We start from the raw sequence: 22,579 nt of genomic DNA, 5'->3' as shown, positions 1-22,579 counted from the left end.
ACCTCTGGGGAGGTACTGACCGGCAGGCAGAGCCTGTCTTGCTGATCCCATGAGTCCATGAGTAAGAACAGGTTAAGTGGTCAAAGAGTAAGATTCAAAAGGGAAAAGCCACAAGCTGTCTAGTGAAGCCTGAGAGTGTAGGGTAGAGGTATGAATTTCCATCATCAGGTCTCTTGTTACATGGAACAAGACACATAACCTAAATTCATTTACTTTTATCTTAAAATTACCTGGATAAGGGAAGGTATTGAAATCACTGAGGTTTCATATTTGCTGGTCCACATAATCTCTGTGAACACCAACAGCAAAACTACCTCCCCAGCTTGGAAAGCTGTTCAGCTTTTCTTTCTTTCTTTTTTTCTTTCTTTCTTTCTTTCTTTCTTTCTTTCTTTCTTTCTTTCTTTCTTTCTTTCAAATTAGTGGTATTGATAATTGATCCTAGGGCCTTATGTTTGCTAGGCAATCACTGTCACTAAGCTGTATCTCAAACCCCTATAAGCTGCCTGGGAGACTCAATTCAGGTATTAAGGGACAAACAGGAAGGCTCACAAACGTTTCTTACTTCAGAAATGCTTTTCTGAACATCTCATCAACCAGAACAAGGGGCTCTGCATGTTAAAGCAACGGAACCTTTCATGTGAGCTCTTGGTGGCAGCTGAGAGGCCTGCAAAGCAGCCACTGCAATCTGCTTGCTACTCAGAGCTTTGCTTTTCAAGTGTCCTGGGTCGTTGGGCGGCGGGCAAGCAGAGCATGATGGAAATCCTGGCTCCCCAGCACTGCAGGAGCAGTACAGGCTATTTTTACATGAGAGGCTACAAACAGCACCGCAGTTTCATAACAGCCCCAGAATCCACAAGATTACTACCCCAAGGAAGCATTCAGATCCCAGGGGTTTGTAACATGTAAGTAAACATAACCAAAGAGTTAAATGTAACCCTCTCACTGGCTCCTCTATTAGGCAGTGGGCGAGCTCCCAGCTTTCCTGAGGGATGAGATAGAGATGTGTTTGGGAACACAGAATGAGCCCATGACACAGGTTACCACAGGTAACTCAGGAATACCACTGAAGAAAAGGCAGGGTTTTAAAGTCAGACCACGAATCTTCTATTTACTAACACGTAGGAGATAAAAACTACGCCACCAAAGCTTTCTTATCTTTAAACCGTCCCTGATGCAAGGCTCATCGCAGGACCCTTCTGAGTGTTGGAGCTAGACTGTAAACAGCTGCTGACAAACGACTGCTTTCAGGGGTCTCCTCCACCACACTGCACACCCTTCAAATGGCAGCCTTGCATCTGTGTTACAACTGCTCGCCCAGCAACATGCCCAATTAAATCCCACGTAATTTAATTTTATTCCAAAACTTACAGAGATGAATAGAACACAAATGAATAAAAGTATTATTTTCACTGCTCAAATAAGAAAACTGGCTCATCTAAGGAAAAGGCATTAAAAGTCTGGATTAATAAATTTGTATTTCAAAATTAACTCTTTCCTATCTTTCGAAAAATAAAAGAACCACATAAAACCCAGCTGAGCATGGTAGAACACAACTGTAATGTTAGTATTCCAGAAGCTGAGGCAGGAGGATTACAATATCCAGGTCATCTTGGGTTATGCAGTGAGTCTCTGCCTTGGAAATAAAAACAATATTATAACTCCTACGTGAACTGGGATCAGTTCCCTTCAGTTACAGCTGCCGAGCAATGTAATTACCAGCTAGTACCACTGGGTAAGCTTCCTGATGGAATAGTATGGATCAACAGCATAAACAAAGAACTCCTAAGCCAGGTGCAGTAGACACCTAGGAGGCTGGGGATGGAGGAATCAGATTTTGAGGCTAGCCTAGGCTACATTGTGAGACTCTGTTTAAAGTAAAACAAACAAACAAACAAAAAAGTGCCCAACAAAACAAAAAATTTAAAAACTAGCTAGATGAGCCCTTGGGAGGCAGAGGAAGAAGGATCTCTGAGTTTGAGACTAGCCTGGTCTACAGAGAGAGTGCTACAACAGTAGGAACTACATAGAGATATCCTGTCTCAAAAAAACTCCACAAAAATACATACATACATACATACATACATAACACACACATACATACATCCTAAACAAGAAAGAAGGTTGAACTCAGAAAATATATTAAATTTATTTAGTCAGAATAATTATAAATTAATAACTGTTTCCAAGAAGTGTACCACCTTGAAAAATGAAAACAACCAAGAAGTTTATTTAGCAAAATGCTTCCCCTGTGCTGCTGCCGGTTTCCAGGACACTTTGAACAGTACCTTACCTCTTTCTGAAGGAGTCCTTGTTAATTTTAGTAAACAAGGCTGTGACGGGTATGAGACAATGGCACAGCATCAACCATAAGCCAAGAGTCTAGACACACAATGCTGGCTGCTGTCCTTAGGTCTCTGCCCACCCCCATTAGTATGCACTGTATATGGTCCAGTTCAGGAAGTTACTTCTGTTATCCTGATGCAAGGAGACTGACAAGAAAGCACATCTTTTATAATGGTTTTTAAAACATTGTGTTTGTTCCAAATAGAAAATTCGAGAACTTCAAAAGCCAACTGCTTTAAATTATCTATGCTTCCTGCTAGCAGAAATAACTCATAAGATACTGTAGATGCAAGCTTTGATATTTCCTGAACAAAAAGGGCCTTTCAAAGGTACCTGTTAAGCAATGAGGGTATGTTCAGTAACTATCATGTATATACACACATAGGGAACCACTACATAGGGGTTACCACCCAATTGGTTACATAACCACCTCCTCTCACCCCAAGGTAGTTGTTACCCAACACTTGAGAAAACTAGCTTGTTACCTGCCTAGGTAACCAGAGTCAAGTGGACAGAACTAGGGTTCAAATATACTTCTTCCTGTATCTAATGTAGGAGCTTAGACATAGCTGTCCTGACCAGAAGCTGTGTGTAAGGGAGAGAAAGACAGACAGATAGTCAACACAGTCAGACAAAGAGAGGGGACTGAACTGAATCTACAGTTTGTGCCCCTCCATATCTCTCTCTCTCTCTCTCTCTCTCTCTCTCTCTCTCTCTCTCTCTCTGCCTGTCTCTGTCTCTGTCTCTGTCTCTGTCTCTGTCTCTGTCTCTGTCTCTGACAAAGAATTTTGCTATGTAACGTTGGCTGGCCTCAAACTCACTTGTAGCCAAGGTGGTGCCTTGAGCTTTCAGTGCCCCTCTGGCCTCAGTCTCACACGGGCTGGGATTACAGTTGTTCAACACCATACCTGATTGGCCTTCTTTTTACTTGTTTATTTTTAGACAGGGTCTCCAAATGTTACCTACCCTAACCCTGGATTCTTTATACCTATACCACACAGGCAGACCTTGAACATGGACCCTTTTTCCTCAGCATGGTAAACAGCTAGGATTACAGGTCTGTACTACCAGGCTGGACCAATGTTTTTTATATAATATAAACATTTATAAAAAATATAATATATACACAGATATATATATTATATATACACACATATATATGTATATATGCACACACATATATGTATATATATATTCATATATATAAACATTCATATATAAACATTCATATATATCATACAAATATACATATATATATCTCCATTCAGAAGGCAAATATAGCCTCACACAAGAACAATATTTAGATACAAAAAGCCCACACTAAAGTTTTCTATTTACTAACCAGGATTTACCACCACAGCCCACTACACAGCAAATCTGGCATGCACCTCAGCAGCAGGATGCTCCCAGCTTATGCCAGGGCCTGTGCAAAATGGGGGATAAATACAAAACAACAAGAAATCAACAATCTATTTTTAAAACCCCATTCCTGACACAGGGAAGCAGGGAGCCTCGATGTAGCTACAGCGAGATCATGAAGTGGACAACAAAAAGCTTGGGCTGGAGAACCCTGCCCCTTCTTGACAGAGATCACTCAGTCAACCCAAGGGAAGTGAGGCCAGTTAGAACGGACACTGAGCTGAGAGCTAAGACTCAAGACAGACGAGGCTGCTTGTGGGCTTGTGAATTAAGTGCAGCTTTGAGACGCTCCAAGAGTGGACTGTGAAGGGCAAACAAGACAAAAGTGTAAGAGTGGCAAGGTGCTACACCGCTAGGCAGAACTTCACACGGTGGACTTCTGAGACAGAAGCCCAGGTATGGAAGTGTAGGCGCCTTCATACAGACTCCAACCTCACTCCTGGGAAGGTCACTTAGGGCAGGTGCTCGCTCTCAGGATTTGGAATGTTTCTACTTAAATGCTGTCCTAGCAAACCTACCTGTGCTCATTTATTTATAAGGTAGGAATAGTGACTTCTCTAATGCCACAAACCATCTAGCCTAGTCCTTGACTTTTAAGCAATTCAAGAATGAAAGTCTCTTCTTGGCCAAGGAGGCAGAGCTCCACAGAGTCAGTGATTGTACAATGCCCTGGGCTGGATTCCCAGAACCAAAGTACTTTAAGTTTCTTTACCTTTGGATACAATGAGGTTCATGCTATAATAAATGAATCCAGAGGCCTTCTTCCAACACCTCCCTACATGTGTGTGTTCCTTGTGCAGACAGACAGACAGACAGACAGACAGACAGACAGACAGACACACACACACACAGCAAATAACACAGATAACAAAGGGATGAAGCTGATCCTGACTACCAATCATTTCTATTCTCAACTTTTATGTTTCTTAATAATTAAGCTTCAAGAAAGACAAGATAGTTAAAATTTAACAGTTAACAGTTATAAAAATAGCTAAGCCTTTTTGAAAATTAAAAAGAGAATTATTATGCTGTTGGGACAGCCTAGGGATAAATCAAGGTGTAAGTCACATTCAGCTCCTCCCCCATGTAGATGCTTGTATTTGCTGATGGTTTGGGTGGCCAGAGAGCCCCCAAAGTGCTTTGTTATTAACAGCCAAGCACATTTCTATATAAATCATAAGACCCAAAGAGACCTAACTGGCAGCCTCATCTGTGCCGAAGTCTGGGTTGCAATGACCTAGATGGGCTGCAGGAGCAGATTCTCGCCGAACATCTCCAGAGACTTGTTTACAAAACCTAAGATCTTGAAGAGAAGAAAATGTTCTAGTTGGTTCTTTTGGCACCATTCATACTACATTGTTTAAAATGAGCTAGAACAGGGGTTATTTTAATCTAAGCTACTGGGCAAACACTGTCTAATAATATCTGCACATACATTAGTCATATATTAATAAGCATTAAGATCAGGTATAAGAATTCATTTTAATACCTCTCATGTGGTTAATCTCAGCATTATTACATAAAGCATGTGTTGAGGTGCACATGGACTCCCTTTGCTTCCTCAAAGTTCTATTTTGGGATTTTCTAATGCCCTGTCATTGCAAAGCATGTTACTTTCAAGTCAACTGTAAAAATCTAGAACCAATAAGGACTTTTTTATTCTGATAATTCAATGTTTTCCTGAAAGTTTTTCCATAAAGATAAAAGTGTCCATAATTACCTGTTCTTTTTTTCTTTTTTTAAGATTTATTTATTTTATGTATGTGAGTACACTGTCACTGTCTTCAGACACACCAGAAGAGGGCATCCCATTACAGACGGTTGTGGACCACCATGTGGTTGTCAGAAATTGAACTCAGGGCCTCTGGAAGAACAGCCAGTGTTCCTAACCTCTGAGTCATCTCTCCAGCCCACCTGTTCTTTAAACAACTGCAATTTTGTGAGACAGCATTTTGGAGATTAAGACGTTGAGTAAAGAAACTAAAGCAGTTGGTGACTGACAATGCCAAGGCCTGTGTCCTGCCCTCTCCATCAACAGGGACTGGCATCAGTGACAGATTCTGTACATTCATTAAGTTCTGAAGAATTTCAGCAGACATCTGATAAGAAAAGCAGGTCTGTAGAACTAGTCAGCCCAGTGAGGTGGCACACACTCATAATCCCAGCATTAGAAACTCTGAGGTAGGAAGACGGGACAAGCAGTTTAAGGTCAGCCTGGGTTACACAAAGGGATGGGACACAGCATAATAGTAACTACTAGGGCATCAACAGGCCCTGGGCTCTGTCCCCAGCACTGGCCAGTGCTGCACTAAATATTTAGTTAACTAACTAAAAAGCACACACAGAGCAGGCACTGGAATTAATGTTCAGAAAAGCAACGAAGAAATCAAAGCTGTCATAAAAATATTTATTTATGTGTGTGTAGTGTGGATGACCTCAGAGGCCAGACAAAGGTATCAGATCCCCAGGAGTTGAAATTATAGGTGGCTATGAGCCTCCTGACATAGGTTCTGGGAACCAAAATTAGGTCCTCTGCAAGAATGGAAAGTGCTGTTAGCCACTATGACAATCAGCTCTATTTTTTTTTTTTTCCCAGACAGGGTTTCTCTGTGTAGCCCAGGCTATCCTGGAACTCATTCTGTAGACCAGACTGGCCTCGAATTCAGAAATCCATCTGCCTCTGCCTCCCAAGTGCTGGGATCACAGGTGTGCACCACCACTGCCCAGTTCCATTTTATTTTTAATAAATAAGGAAGAAGTAAACACTAGCCACCACTCCATGTAGGAAGACTGACAAGTGACTCTGGCATCGTGAAGAGTGTTGTCTCAGGCAGCAATGTCAACTAGCCAGCTCTAAATTATTTGACTAGAACACCTTTGTAAAGGTGTGCTAATATTTTCAAATTTTATTTTTTTAAGATACCATATGAACATCCAAGCATAGCGAGCCATGCCTGTAATCCTAGGACTTAGGAAAAATCAGGAGTTCAAGGTTATTCTCAGCTATGTAGAGAGTTCAGGGCCAAGGTGGGCTATGTGAGATCCTTTCAAAACATATACCGAACCGAACCGAACCGAACCAAAGACCTTACTGCATCTTGTCTATTCCTGTGTAAAGGAAGCAAAAGTACTCATGTCAAGGTGCTGTTGTGGCTTAGGTAAGCAATAGGCATGTGAGTGCTGTTTATAAACATTCTATAAAGCCAATTATGTGGTAGGAGGGAGGAACACAGCCAAGGGGGTTGATGCACCCTCTTCCCTTGGAATAAAAACTCAATAGAGGAGGCAGTACCTGGTTTTCCTTTGGTACTATGGTACTAAGACTCCAGGCTCTTTCTAAACTCAGGGCCATTGCCCTGAACACTCGGCTCCCTTCCTTCACAGCTCTCTCCCTCTTGTCCTGTATTCTTTCTCAGAGGTCTTAACCACTTTCTCTCTGATCTCAGCTTCTCCCTTGGCCTTTGTAGGTTTCCTTCAGAACACCCGGAATTTGTGTTCAACCTATGTATTAAAGACATACTAGAACTCACAGCAACAAACAATAGCACTGCAAATGATTTAGAATCAAGGTACAGACTAAATTCTTCTCACAGCTCACTTAAACTGATGGCTACAACAGCCCTGTGCACAGGTCCTCCAACAAACGCTGGGCAGGCAGGAAATCTGAGACCAACTTTTATAGGTGGACAGGTTACTTCTTTTCTCCAAGCCTTGTTGTCTGTCATCTGCCTGCCCACCTGCTTGCATTACTGCCTGTTTTGGAACTCACTGTGTAGACCAGGCTGACCTTGAACTACAGAGATCTGCCAGCTTCTGCCTCCTGTGTGCTGGGATTAAAGACGGGCATCACCACTGCTGGCCCAAGCCTAGTTTTCTTAACTGCAGAAGTTAAATAGCCTCATAATTCTCTACAAGCCTTTCCCACTCTGCTTTTTAGCAACTAAATGGCTCTGAAAGTAATTTCAGAGTAACAAAAGCACTTTAGAGCCTGAGATGCTAAGAGAATTTACTCTGTGCCATTACGTCTATAACCTGCAGCTTTCCCTCTGACCTGAGCCATTCAGAACGCCTGGTAGACATCTGAACTCCACAACCTGAGTTAGCAGAAAGGTATTATATACCTTTTAAGGTTAGCTGACAAGCATGGTACAGCTCCAGGACCAGCATTCACTCTGCATAGTCATTAGCCATTACTAAGATGAGAACACACTTTCTCAAAAGTCTGGCTTGATCCTTCCCAACTTCTCAGTAGATATGTCCAGGGAAACAACATTTGAGAAAGGAGTTGGCCGGGCGGTGGTGGCGCACGCCTTTAATCCCAGCACTTGGGAGGCAGAGGCAGGCGGATTTCTGAGTTCGAGGCCAGCCTGGTCTACAGAGTGAGTTCCAGGACAGCCAGGACACAGAGAAACCCTTTCTCGAAAAACCAAAAAAAAAAAAAAAAAAAAAAAAAGAGAGAAAGGAGTTATTAGTAATGGGACATTGGACCTAGACAAACACCCTGAAGTCATCTCATCTAAGCATCAGATGAGGAGGATTATGGCTGAAGAAGGTAGTGACTAGTCACCTCAGAGTTCCTCCTTCGTGCTTTTCCTACCCTAAACAAGACTCACCTGCTGTCCACCAGCTTTCCTTCCTTTAAATTATGTTGTGAGACCGTGTCTGTGTTTGGGGAAGGAAAGAGATGCCCATCGGTCCTCTTCTCCACACAGCCAGGAAAGCTTAGCCATGCTGCAGGGACCTCCATGCTCAGGGCTCACGGGAAGCTGCAGGATGTGGTATCTAATTCCACAGCATTTATCTAGCTTCTTCAAGCAACTGTCTAGAACAGGAAAATGAACCTCTAACCTTCACATCTTAGCAGATATGTTTCTCCCTCACACGTCAGAACCTGTAGCTACTTCAAAATAATAGTGCAGCTCACTGCTCTGACAAGAGCAGCTAACACAGCAGACAATAGGATTATTAGGACTGTGCACCACACAAGCAGTTCCAAGAACCTTCAGAACAGAGAATACAAACCCTACCTGTTCATAGACAAAGGATGGAGGCAAACTGTAGAACAAAAGAGGAGAAAGAATTCAGCCAAGAGCAGAGGGTAGTGCTGAGTAATTTCCATAAGCACAGGTCACAGTGTAATCCTGAGATCTAAAACATGATTTCAAGGCTGTCAGAGAGTAATGCCCCTTGGCTTACTTACACCTGAATTAAAGAAAGAAATTACAACTATTCTTCTAGAAAGTTCTCTTTAGTCATCCCAAAGTACTCACTATTGCCCACTGTCAAACAGATTAAGTCCAAAGTCCTTAGTCTGATATTGAAAAGGCCAATCTCTTCCATTCCTGAATTAGCCCTGAGTCCAAGGCTAATTTAGGAATTACCTTGTTTTAATCCGTGTTCTGTTGATGTGAAGAGACACTATGAGCACAGTAACTCTTAAAATTGGGGCTGGATTACAGTTCAGAGTGTTTAGCACATTATTGTCATAGCAGGAAACATGGCAGCACTGAGGAAAACATGGTGATGGAGAGATACCTGAGAGTTCTATATTCAGATCCACAGGTAACAAGAAGAGAGAGTCACTAGGCCTGGCTTGAGAGTTAGAAACCTCAAAGCGTAACCCCAGTGACACACTTCCTCCAAAGCTATACCTCTTAATCCTTTCAAATAGCGCCACTCCCCGAGGGGACCGTTTTTTCATTCAAACCTCTACACCGCAATTCTCTCCTCACAATGTTCTCAATCCCTAACTGTTGTGAAAAATGTCCATCTATACAAATCATCTATGTCTTGTAAGGCTCAACATAGCTGCTGTGTCTTCTTAAAGATCATCCATGCCTTTAAATCCATTTCCCCGGCTGCAATCAATCGTGCCAATGCACTTTGACAGAGACTTAGCTCAGACACTCACCCAGCTATCAGCTCTTTTCAGATGACTGCAAGCTGCTGCAAGATAAACGCCTACAGGACAGAGTGGTAGATCCTGCCAAAACACACACACTTTATCTGTGTAACCGTAACTTTTCTTAGCAGACCTCAAAACACTGAAGGGATTCCTAATCATTTGGGATTTTACAGATAAAATGGATATGTGTGTTAACATTAAACCAATGCCACAAAAATCCAAATTCATTCCACAGCAATTCTGAATTCCACAACTAGGGAAGGGCAGAGTTTGTCTTTTCTCTCTCTCTCTCTCTCTCTCTCTCTCTCTCTCTCTCTCTCTCTCTCTCTGTGTGTGTGTGTGTGTGTGTGTGTTTCCTCCTTTGTTATGGCCTTGAGGGAACCTTCCTGAGACTCCAGCAGTTGGGTACCCTTTGCATGTGCTCCCATTCTTGGGTCACAGTTGTCTGTAGCAGACGCTTGCTGAGCTGGCCTCCATCTTTCTGGACTTTTCCTCACTAGACACCCAGTGCCTTGAGTTCACTGTCTGTACGTCTAGGGGAAGCACAGGTGACATAGAAGCATAGATGCTTAGACACTGAATAGCTGTTGTGCCAGCTATGGTGGTGGTGAAGCCTGTAATGCCAACACACTGGAGATAGAAAGAGTATGATAGCTTTGAGTTCAAAGTTCAAGGCCAACCTGGGCTATTTGCTAAGCTCCTGCTTTAAAAAATAAATAAATAAAAGCAAATGAAAAGAATAAAAAGCTCCCTACTTAGTTTTTGATGCAATTACAGTTCTTTTTATTATATAATTTCATTCATTCTACAAATAACTTTATAGGAAGAAATATCCCCATTCAAAAGACAAAAAACCAAAACTGACATCAGAGTATCTTATTTTCTTACAAAGCTAACAAATTACAAAATGATACACAGAAATTCCCCTTCATGTTCTGTGCCTTTTTCTCCCCCACAGAGTATTTAAATGACATTGTCTATTACCCACAGCACCATGAAACAAGTCTAAATTCTGGGCTTAGGGAGTGAGAAGAGCTGTCCACATCCTTCGTAACCTGAAGTAATGCTGTCAATTATTAAAACACAATTCTGGCCAATAGCTCACCATTTTGTATTTTCTACCACGTTCCTAGTGCCCATCACTCCACCAACCTCTGTGCACTATTTGTTTCTCTAACCTGATCATCACCAGTCAGAACAGCTGGATGCACCCAAGTTAACTACTTCCCCTTTCCTGTGGCATCTGCCCCAAATACTGCACAGTTCATGCAGTTCAACTTCTAGTTTGCATGGTGACATCAGGTCTGTTGACCTCTTGTTCCTGTTAAAGGTCGTTTTTATAGTAGAGTTCTGAAATACTCAATTCCTCAAATCAGCTGAGGAGAAACAAAAACTGAGAGCTAACCCTAAATCTCTTCTTGAATCATATATAAGCTGGGTCTTGAAACCCATGGGCCAAGTGGGCGAACCCACACTGTTGCCTGTGTGAGGCATATGGTTCCTGCCATTGCCACATTCTCAGCTTGCTTTCCAAAAGTCTTCAGGTTGACAGTGTTAGAGCAAGAACTGTTACTCAGACAGATAATGTGTCTCAAGGTCATTTTGTTCTGGCAAATGCTGACTTTAGAATATGTGATTACACATAGGTGTGTGTATATACATACATACCATGTACATATTACATATATATATATATACCATCTATACCATGTAAGTGCCTCAGTTACCAATAGTTGAGTCACCATGTGGGTGCTAAGACTTGAACCCAGGTCTTCTGCAAGAGTAGCAATTGCTCTTGACCACTGAGCCATCTCTCCAGACCTTGACATTAGAATTTCAATCCAGGGTTGATCATAGAATTTCCAGGTCCTTAACTCCTGTTGGCATTATATTACACAGCAAAGAGGGGGTCCAATTGGCCTGAGTAAATGAGGGCCCCAGGCTAACACTCCTGGAGAGCCACCTAACCAAGCTGGGCCTGTGATGCAGGCCCACTACCTCTAGCTACTTCAGAGGCTGAGGTAAAGGCTGTAAAGACAGCTCAAGGTGAGCCCCGTGGCTAAATAAGACATTGTCTCAAACTTTAAAAATGAAAAAATATAACTAGATATGCATTTATACCCAATGACTCTATACTAGGTATAACTTGAGTCAGGGAATGGGGAGTAATTCATTTTCTAAATGTGTGAATTGCTCTTATGAGAGTGAAGCACCTAACTGCTGGAAAACGCTAGGCCCTCAGCTCCTACTTAGGAACAATCCTACCCTCAGGGTAAACCGGGAGTATTTATAGCATTCCATACCTTACAGAGCCCTTTGTCAAGGCCTTGTCACCTGCGCTAAGAACAGGACTGAGCCAAGCACATTTTCTTGATGAGTAAACAGGTTTGAGACTTGACCCAAGTCACAAAACCCAGTAAGTGACGGCCATCCCCTAATCTCAGCTCTAAATCCTGAGACTTTTTCTTACTCCTCTATCCTGATCCCTGTCTTCTTGTGCTTATAAATGGGAAGTTCACCAGTTCACACCCTCCCTCCCACAGACAGCAACAGGAACAAACTGAGCATGGGGTCAGTGACCGGAGGGTCCTCTGAGTATCTGTCTGTGGATGACTTGCTAATCCTATAACCCAGAGACCTCTGACACCAAGCAGCTTTTGCCCTATGCCTTATTTTAAAGTGTTTTATTTCAGTCCAACTAGACTTTACAACACACACACACACACACACACACACACACACACACACACACACAATTTTCTTCAATAGGAAAATGCTGGACTGAGGATATGGTCCAATTGGTAGATTGCTTGCCTAATCACATGCAAGAAGCCCTGGGTCTGATCTCTAGCACTGCACACAACTGTGCACAATGGCACATCCTGTAATCCCAGTCGTTGGGAAGGACATGAGACACTGCCCCCTAATCTTGGAATGTGCAAATGTTTTTAAATGAATTTGAAAAAAAAATCAGGTACAAAGTTGTGATAATAGCCTAGAAGTCATAATCAAACAAATACCTGAATTGGAAGAATTTTACTTAATGTTAATGACAACTACCTTCTCTTGCTTCCATTTCTTTCACATTGATGTGTATTAGCTATTCATTCATTCATTCGACAGATGTACATTAAGTACATGGTTATACACCTACAACACACCTGCCATCTACAACATGATGAACCTGGGAACACAGCTGAGGCCTCGTGTAGCAACACACAGCAAACAAAGAAAAAAAAAGATAACTAATTACAAAGTTTGGTAAATGCTATCAAAGGAACACAGAGTGCTGGCACAGAATAGCAAGAGACATCTAGTTTAACAGATATATCAACAGCTAAAGTGAGTTGAGAACATTAGAGTAGTCAGGGAAGAAACCTCTCTGAAACAAAAAAAAAAAAAAAAAAAAAAAAGGACATCCCAGTCTAGAAAGAGAAAAACAAGGAGCACCATGGGATTCTGGAGAGAAGGGCTTTTTGGATCAAAGGAAGAGTGTATCTAAGACCCTGAGTGATAACTGAAATCCAACAAGGTGGCCAATGGCACTGGGTATAAAAAAAGAGAAGATGTGACCTAGGCTGGTTGTATTGTTTCTGATGAGTACCTTCTGCAATAAAACTCACCCCTGGAGTGCAGACATCTTATTAGGCTGTGGGTCTAATGTCTGAGTTAAGAACTGGAGTCTTTGCCCAGTCAGCCCAACAGGAAACTCAGATATCATGGAACTACTCTGATTTTGTTGTTTGCTTTTGTTCCTTTGGACATAATGTCTTACTCTGAAGTCCAGAATGGCTTGGAACTAATTCTGTAGCCTGGCCTTGAACTTGTGACAACCTCATGCACCAGCCTCCAGAGAGCTAAGAGATGTGTGAACTGGCATACTGTGTTCAATTCTCACCTGCCCCAGCTTAACCCATGGGAGAGAGGCCAGAATTACCTGCAAAGAAAGGCAGTACCTTTCCAGGTATGGTGATTTCCCTTTCACCACACATACATCTAAACACCAGGAGGTAAGTCAGGCTTAGTTTAGGGTTCTCACTTCAAAAAGGTCTCAGCTTCAAAAGGAAGGAAGCAAGACACTGCCATGATTGGATCCAAAGATGAGGGACCAAAGAGTAAACCAAGTTAGATGTGGTGTGCACCTGTGCAGCAGGCACTACAGAAGTTGAGACAGGAGGATTGCTCCAAGCTTGAGGCTAGCCTGAGATATAAAGTAAGACCGTGTCTCAAGAAACAAACAGACAAACAAACAAAACAAAAAATGAATAACTGTAAATGTTATTTGCTTAAATAACTAAATTTCTTCTGCACTTGTTTACTTAATATGCTCAAACCACATGGATTTGTCACTATTTTAAGATAAATGAAATTTTAAGTCATTCATTGCATATATACATTAATTTCTCCTCTACCTGCAGATTTTTTTTCCCTCATTGGACAGAGAAATGACAGTGTTAGTTCACTAAATCACTTCCTTTTCACTGGATGACAGGCAGAAACACAGGGTACTTCTCGGTCCACGCCTTTACTATCCCAGACTCAGAAGTCACATCAAGCCAGCAATTATTTGACAGCACCTGATGTGTCATGGCTCATCAGCATAAGTGTGTGACAGCCTGACAGGGTGGCCGGCTCGTAACTCAGATCACCTCGGCTGAGAAGCAGGAGCTGAATCAGTGCCTTTGTTTTCCTGCTCCTCCCGGCTTTCTCTAAATGATTGGCTTCTTCCTTTGAAAATGTCCAAAAGCAGCAACAGCAGCTCACATTTGCATGCTCACTAAGGGGCAGCTGCTGTCCTGAGCACATTATGTATGTTAACTTATTTCATCCTCATGGTAACTCTAAGCCAAGGTACTAGTTATTAAAAAGCCCACTGTGAAGACGCTGGAGGCAGAAGGACAGGCAGCGTCCAGAGTCATAAAACTCAGGAAGAACTGCTGCTGGTTCCCCCAGCCCGCTTTTACAGTTGATTGATTGATTGTTTGTTTGTTTGTTTGTTTGTTTGTGGTGTGTATGAGAGAGGCCTGTGTCTGTTCTCTTCCTTCACCAAGCGGGTCTTAGGGATGAAATGCAGGTTGTCAGGCATGATAGCCAGATTCCTTCAAGCCTATTTTCCCCCAACATTTACGCTATAATATTGTGATGTAAATTAGTTACAGCGAGGCTGGAAGCACATACTTGAACACACTTTCAAGTGGGGCTCACCTTTTTAACTATCTGGACACCTTGTGTAAGAAACTAAAATCCTCTGTGAAGCACTTCACTCATCCACACAGCAGTGCTAACAGCTATGCGCTTGAGTAGCTGGGCAGACTGAGCGAGTTATATCTGGAAAGGACACACAACAGGGTCTCTGCATGGAAGGCCCGAGTATCAGCTGTCATTAATACCTCTATTACCTCCCGCTGGGAGCAAGCCAAAGACTGCTGTGGTTAACACAGCCAATATCTCTCTTCTTCCAGCAGCTGTCATTTCTGCTGTGTGATTTACACAGGCTGACAATGAACCGTTCATGCCACAAAAGAACACACCTGATTCCCCTGCCACAACGTCCAGTCCTACTCACGGCTTCCTTCTATTTCAGCTACCTGTAGACCATCAATTGAAGATAAAAGGACTGCTTGTGTGTACGTAAGGTCCAAAGTCATGGCAATACAAAGGCTAATAACAAAATTTGTAAAATGACAACAGGAGAGACAGCACATTCCTCCCATTTTCACTTTAAAAATATCCAGCTGTTTGACATTTTGTTTGTAGATCAAGGTTTACACTAATAGTTCTCACTTGAGCATCAGACATGATCTAAAAAAATGCTTAAGTATGAATGGAAACACAGTATATTTAAATAACTGATTTATTGATAACTGAAGTTTGTCTTTAACAAGTTTCTGTAACCCAAAACAGTTACTTAAAATAGACAAAATTAAGATACTTTATGTTTGTAGCACATGGGAATATGATTTAATAACTTCTATACAAAGGTCACATTTGAAAGACTTCCCAAGAGACACCAGACACCCCATATCCATATTTGTATAACTGGGGTCAGATCCCAACTTGCACATCCTTGAGTCCAAGGTGGAAGAGCTCACCCTTTGCAGCCACCCAGCTGGCCTGAGCAGGCAGTGCCAATAAAAACCTACAATCCAGGAAAGCCTATTCTAGCCACACCACTCCTCAGACAGATAATAAGGTAGTTGTACAGCAGATGCTGGCATAAGGAAATAAACTACACATTTATGTCCTGCATCCCTTCATAGGCTGGGTGTTTTCCAGAACAGCTATATATTAAGAGGTTACTGAACATTCCTGAACTTTCCCAGGTCGGGTGTTATGAATGGAAAAGCAAGGCCAGCACTAGGCTACTGCACACTTGTTCTCTTACCTCTGTTGTAGTTTGCAACTGACCAGCATATCAGCACCTGTACACCCACCATGATGAAGTTAGGTACTTAGTCCTACCCCGTGCCAACCGCTATATAGTTGAGGTGGGAGACGGCACAAGTGAATGTGATGAAGATTATACAGTGAGCTGGAAAAGAGGCCCAGTCCCGACTCTGGAGTGCACACTAGCAATTAACATCGAGGACTCATGTTGCCAGCATTACCCAAGTAGTGTTATGAACTGTTTGAAATTTTTAAAGGGAAAATACTATCGACTATGTGGAATGTAGCCATTTGCTACACAGTAACATGTTAACTGAGTATAAACAAGACCTCCAACTTCCAGTTAATTAACAGGCAAAGTTGACTATGCACACCCACCACATAAGGCAGTGGTTCTCCACCTTCCTAATGCTGCAGCCCCTTAACATGGCTCCTCGTGCTGTTATGACCCTCAATCAGAAAATTACTTCATTGCTACTTGCTACAACCCACAGGGTAAGAGCGGCTGATATAAGGAACTTCTTTAGCACACTTTGAGATGCAGACTTGACAAATTTCTAGGGAATCTTGTCTTTTGCTACTAAATCCACTCGTGCCACTCTGTTCATTATAATAAATCAAGACACCACGAATTCAAAATATTATAACCGTGAAAAGAAAAAGCAAATTAAATACTTTGGAACAAGTCTCAGTCTCTCTCTCTCTCTCTCTCTCTCTCTCTCTCTCTCTCTCTCTCTCCCTCTCTCTCAATATATCCGTCATACATCCACTATCTATCTGACTATCCATCATCCATCCACCCAGCACATGCTCAGGACTGAGCCCTGAGCCTTGAACAATGTATTAATTGTACCACTGTACTATACTCAACGCCCCCCCAACAACATATTTTCAACAAATAAAAATTCCCTCTCTAAAACAGACTTCTGAATTATGTGCATACAAAATACCTATAAAATTGTTTGTAAAAATTATAAAGTATTAAAAATTTGAGAGTCCACCTTTAGACTGTTCTAGTCTTCTACTCCACACAAGTCAGCGCTAGAGACTTGTGTTCCGGTTTACACAGGAAATATTACACCCAACTCTAAAAACGGATCCGTTTCACCCTCCGAAAAGCTCACAGTGCTAGGGGTAAGTAGCTCAAGGACACTGAGTGTACAGGCCCTGGACTTACTCCCATGCTCTTGCAAAGGACCAGGTTCAGTTCCCAGCACTCACATGGTGGCTCACAACTGTGGTTAACTCCAGTTCCAGGGAATCCAGTGTCTTCTGGTCTCTGTAGACACCAGGCACACATATGATGCACAAACATACAGGCAAGCAAAACATCCATATACATAAACAATTTTAAAAAGATAAAAACAAAGCAGGAAATGAAGAAGGGAAAAAAAAGAGGGTATGAAATGAAAGGATAAATGATTTTTAAGTGCTGTGATTTTTCTGTGATTCCCACTTAACAGTTTTTATTAGCCAACCCAACACCACACCCAATCACATAGGTTAAGAGGCTCCTGGTGCACTTACTTAAGCAAACATTCTAGCAAGTTCCAGGGCAGTGTGGGCTATACAATGTGACCTTGTCTCAAAAGACAAGGGTAGACACAGCTGTACCCTACTAAGCAAATAGTTTTCAAGTCTCTACATTAAAACACACACTTTACTAGTTCTTGAACGAGCATCTGAGAGTCTCTCATTCACTCTCATTTCACAGAGAACCTGGCATCAAGCAGGATCATCGAGTTCTCCAGGGCACAGACTAAAAGAAGAGAAACCAAAGGAGCAAGAAGAAGTAAACCACTGACAAAGACTACTAGTGCGGGGGCCATGATATCAGATATAAACAGAGAAGGAATAGTGGAGTGGTTGAAGTTAGAGACGAGAGAGTATCACAGACTTACCCAGCTTCTCTAGATCCTGATGTGGTACACAGCTGCAATTTTCAGCAGCCCCCTTTGTCATTAACTGAGGTTGGATTGTACGGATTGTAAGCACTCTTTTTCCCTTAAAAAGCATGTACACTCATGTGTGTGTCTGTGTGAGTGGGGTGTGTGTGTGTGTGTGATGGCCAGAAGAGGGAGTTGGAGTGACAGATGGTTGTGAGCCACCCTATGTGGGTGCTAGAACCTGACCTCAGTTCTTTGGAAGAGCGGCAAGTAAGTGCTCTGAACTTTGGCGCCACCTCTCCAGCCTCTTTCTTTCTTTCTACTAGAATAAAAGGCAGCACTTGGCTAGTGGAGGCAGCAAGAGAATCAGGATTTCAATGCCAGCCTCAGCTATAAAGTAAGCTGAAGACTAGCCTGGGCTAAATAAAACCATACAAGAGCATGTTGCACATAGGAATGAAAAAAATCTGAAAAACTTACTTTAGTGTTTCTATATTAGTTTGTTAAGTAACAATTTGTAATAACTCTGAAACTTGTTCCAAAAAAAAAAAAGTGTCCATGAACCAGTCAGTTCATGTTTTTATGAAATAAAAGCCCAACTCTGGACTTGGAATTACTTCATTTTTATCTGAGAATGATAAAGGAAGCAATGTCTTTCAAGGGAAAGAAACTCACTTGTACTTCCCTGGGAATCTTGACAAGTGGGTTTATTTTCCTTATTAACTTGTATCAGTATATAACTAAACCTTTTATTGCTTAGTTACAGTTCTACCTGAGATAAAACAACTTTTCTAAAGTTTCTGCTGTGAATGCTAGTTTTTCAACTGCTGTGGCTCTAAAGTGACTTTTTAACAATAATCCAAGACAAACAGTGACTTTGATTTCATTTGCTTGTTTATTCTGAGATGCAGCTTCTGACCTCAGAGCTAGTTTTTCCAGTCACTGATGTAATCTAAAAATCTAAACTTAGCATGGTCCACAGGCAGTCCTCTCGGTGGCTATGCACTTGATGACACTTCCACAGGCATCAACCACAAATCTATTTTACTTAACAGTAAAGCATTCAAAACTAATTTAAACCATGAAATTAAATCTAGCTGTCTCCCACTCCTTCCTAGTGTATTTTAATAGACATTATGACCAAAAGATCTAAGATATATTCTAACTAGGCAATTTGTATTTCTAATCATTTTGAAATATATACATATATGTGTATGCATTTATGTGTGTGTATGTATATATATATATATATATATATATATATATATATATATAAAATTTTACTGCATAAGTTCTTGTAAATCCACCTCAGTAGATAAATACTATTTCCAATCCTGAAACCTCAGATTTGGATGAAGCTGTTGTCTAGTCCTTCCTTCCAAACACAAAGATACCTATACAATACTTTGGACTCAAACTCACGACAAGCAAGTCCTCACTCCTAACCACTACCATAGCAAACACCTCTCAGAGTTGGCCTCATTCTTAATCAGACGGAGGAGGAACACCTTCCTTTGAAGTCTTTGAAAAGCAAAATGAGGCTGGTGTGGTGCTGTATGCCTGTAATCTCTGCACCCAAGAGACTGAGGCAGGAGGATCCTAGCTGTAGGCTAGCTGTAGGGTAGTAGTGATATCCTTTCTCTTTTCAAGATATTATTAGTATTATTATTTTTAAAATACTCATTGGGTCTGTGTGTACACGTGTGCAAATGTGCACGGCTTGAAGTGAGAGTCAACTTTCAGCAGTTGACTCTCTTACCTTGTAGGTTCTAGGGTTTGAACTCAGATCATCAGGCTTGGTGGCACCTTTACTTACTGAGCTATCTCCTGGGCTTGTGACAACCTTTGTTTGTTTTTCATTCAAAATATACACCAGGGTTGGGAGAGAGGTAAGATAAATACATTTTTCTTTAAATCTTGAAAATATAGGTTTAGAACTGGGCTTGATAGCCCACCCCTTTAATCTTTGTACATGGGAGGGAGGCAGGCAGATCTGTGTTCAAGGTCAGCCTTGTATATAGATTGAATTCCAGGACAGCCAAGGTTACAAAGAGAAACCCTGTCTCCAACACAGGTTTAGAAGCAAAACCTTTAGAAAATTCATATTTAGAATGGAAAATTGGGCCCTAATTGTCCATAAGAGACTGATGCTGGGGAACTCTGAAAACAATTGAAATTCACTTAGAGCACAAAACCAGTGAGGGGCCACAGTGGTACCTGCCTGGAATGCCAACATTTTCACGTGAGGGGGAAACGATCCTTAGGGACTTCTGGGCCAACCTGGGTTACATGGTAAGTCCTGTGCCAGCCTAAACAACTTGATGAAACACTATATATAAAATAAACAAACAGAAACAAAACACACCAAAAAACCCCCAGCAAATGAACACGGTGATGACTACAAATAACACTCTTTATGGAGTTCAAACTCAAGTTTCAAAAGTTGACAAACTTTTCTAAAGTTGGATTGACTTTACCTAAGAAAATGAAAAGCTGGACCTAAAAAGGCTACTAAGCCTGTGGCCACTAATAAACACTTCCCTTGACACCTTCATTCTGCCAAACACTCTTTAAGAACAGGTCCTTCCATCTGACTTTAACTAAACACCTATTCCATAAGTCCATCTTTTTCCTCAGCGGCTGGTATCTTCACAGAGACGGTTCGTCACGTCTGACACAGAAATAGTTGATCCTGCGGAAAATTAGGTTAACGCCTCTAAAAGGAGACAGAGAAACAAAACACAACTCAAGCCCCACTTAAATAAATCATTTACCTCGGTCTGGCTTCATTTTGGCATCCAATTTCCACCCAAAGTGCTGTAAAACATAGGTGTGGGTTCTTCCAACCGGCACACAGCTGACTCAACACAGCTTCTGCTTCGTTTTCCAAACGCTAAGAGATCAAAATAAACATAAAAATATAAAGAAAAAGAAATAATCGGGTCTTAATCCCCCGGATCTTGCAAGAAAACTACTAAGTTAGGCCTCTTCCTGGTGCAGACTACGGTGACAGAACCCTGGGCATGTCTGTAGGAAAGGAAAAAAAAAAAAACAGCTCAAGTCTGTGCACCGCCTCCCCCGGCGTCCTCGGGCCTAGCACCCCTGTTCCCCGCCCCTGCGCTCTCCAGGCCAAGGTGTCCTCCTCTGACACAGCGTCTCGGAAGCACCAGCAGGATCTATTTATGCCCTAGAGGTACAGACACGGAGGAGGAAGAGTCGGGCCACCGGAGCTAAGGCAGCCCTCGGTCCAGTAGCCTCCGGACACCGAGGCACCTCCGCAGGGGCCAGGGCGCAGCAGCCCCCTCAGCGCCCCCGGGCCTCACCTGCGGGGATCCCCTCTGGCTAGCCTCGCCGAGACTTCAGTAGCCGGGTTCCAGCCGGAGCCGGTCAGCAGCAGAGTCTGGGCATGTCCTCAGCCGCGCCGACCCACGCGAGGCTCTGCCCACCCGGGAACGGCTCCCATGGCCCGCCCGCTCGCCGCCCTCCGGGACCCCTCGCTCCTCCTCCCGGCACTGCTCTCTGCGGCCGCCCGGCCGCTCACATCACACTCCGTGCTCCGGGCCACGCCTCCCCGAGCGCAGTGAGCAACGACCCCGCGGCCGCCTAGACGCCGAGACGCCGCGCCCCGCGCATCCACCAGCCCGGCTGCCTGCTCGCCTGGCTCGCTCGCTCTCTACTCTTTCTCCCACTGTTTGCCCTGTCAAAACACTACCCGGGTCACGTGTCCCAACAACAGCCAACCCACTCTCGTCACTTCCTCCGCGGAGGCTGCGCGCGCCGGTTGTTATGGCAACGCCGCCGCGCGCCCTAGAGTTGGGGATTGGGGACCAGTCTTCCAGGACAAGGGTCTCAGAAGACCCGGGGACCCGCAGGGACCTCCCGCACCGCGCGCCTAAGCAGCCATGGAACTGCGCTCCGAGGGCACTGGGGTCACCTGGGAGATGTCATCCCAGGGCTTACCCAAGACGGGAAGATAATTATAGTTTCTACTCCTCCACAGGGATGCTGGCCTGGCGCAAAAGAGCCGGGAATCCAGCCCTAAATGCATGCAATTTCCCAATGGAATCCGTGTTTGATGTGACCTGGCTTGGAAGATGGGGAACCATGTGTACCAGGGAAGGGTACTTGGGGACCAAAGAAGGCTCCTTCCCACTGTACCCCTAGATTTTTCCGCATCTGTAGGACTTAAGAACCCAAGCTTCAGAAGCACTGGATGAGCTAAAAATAGCTCGTAACTTCTAGAGCACTGACTCACCGCCAAGCGGACACTTCTGACACCACGTTATTGTTGGGGAGCTGTAATTTTCTTGTTGTGCTATAACAATGTGACACGATGACACGGCGTGTTCTGATGTTGTGTCATCACTTAAACACAAACAGATGTCAAGAATTGCTGGAGCTAAAATAAGCAACAAGGGCTGCAGCTATTAGCCAGTCAGTTTATAGGCAAACACAAATGAAGAGGTACAAAATTGCAAGAATCTAGTTTCATTAGAAAAAAAAAACGTACTTTTTAAAGGAGGTTTTTTTTTTTTTTTTTGCATGTGAGAATCACAACGGGAAGGACTAAGAAGATCTGTGGTTGACTCTCTCTGTAGTTTTCCGTTTCTAAATTTTTAGAGATATGATTTTTTTTACC

The 22,579-nt window shown here is 42.8% G+C and overlaps 1 protein-coding gene across 3 annotated transcripts in view; it reads right to left on the bottom strand.

Moving 5' to 3' along the window:
- The window catches only part of Atosa (atos homolog A), a 71,901-nt gene extending 50,212 nt beyond the window's left edge, over positions 1 to 21,689 (bottom strand). Inside the window, exons 1-2 of one of the 3 annotated variants that reach the window (XR_004607324.2) lie at positions 21,264 to 21,668; positions 20,715 to 20,833 (exon numbers count right to left, since the gene is read on the bottom strand). Coding sequence is in view for 2 of the 3 variants with exons in the window: in XM_034508405.2 (XP_034364296.1) it covers positions 20,715 to 20,730 (16 nt within the window). In the remaining variant the exon portion in view is untranslated. Of the gene's footprint in view, positions 1 to 20,714; positions 20,834 to 21,263 lie in introns of all 3 variants that reach the window. The other 2 variants (XM_034508405.2, XM_076937877.1) reach the window with 2 other exon arrangements.
- Between the last annotated feature and the right edge of the window lie 890 nt (positions 21,690 to 22,579).

The sequence above is a fragment of the Arvicanthis niloticus genome, chromosome 7, assembly GCF_011762505.2.
Source record: "Arvicanthis niloticus isolate mArvNil1 chromosome 7, mArvNil1.pat.X, whole genome shotgun sequence".
NCBI classification, from domain to species: domain Eukaryota; kingdom Metazoa; phylum Chordata; class Mammalia; order Rodentia; family Muridae; genus Arvicanthis; species Arvicanthis niloticus.
Note: the sequence above shows the minus strand (reverse complement) of the source record. Positions and strands in the feature narration are given on the sequence as shown.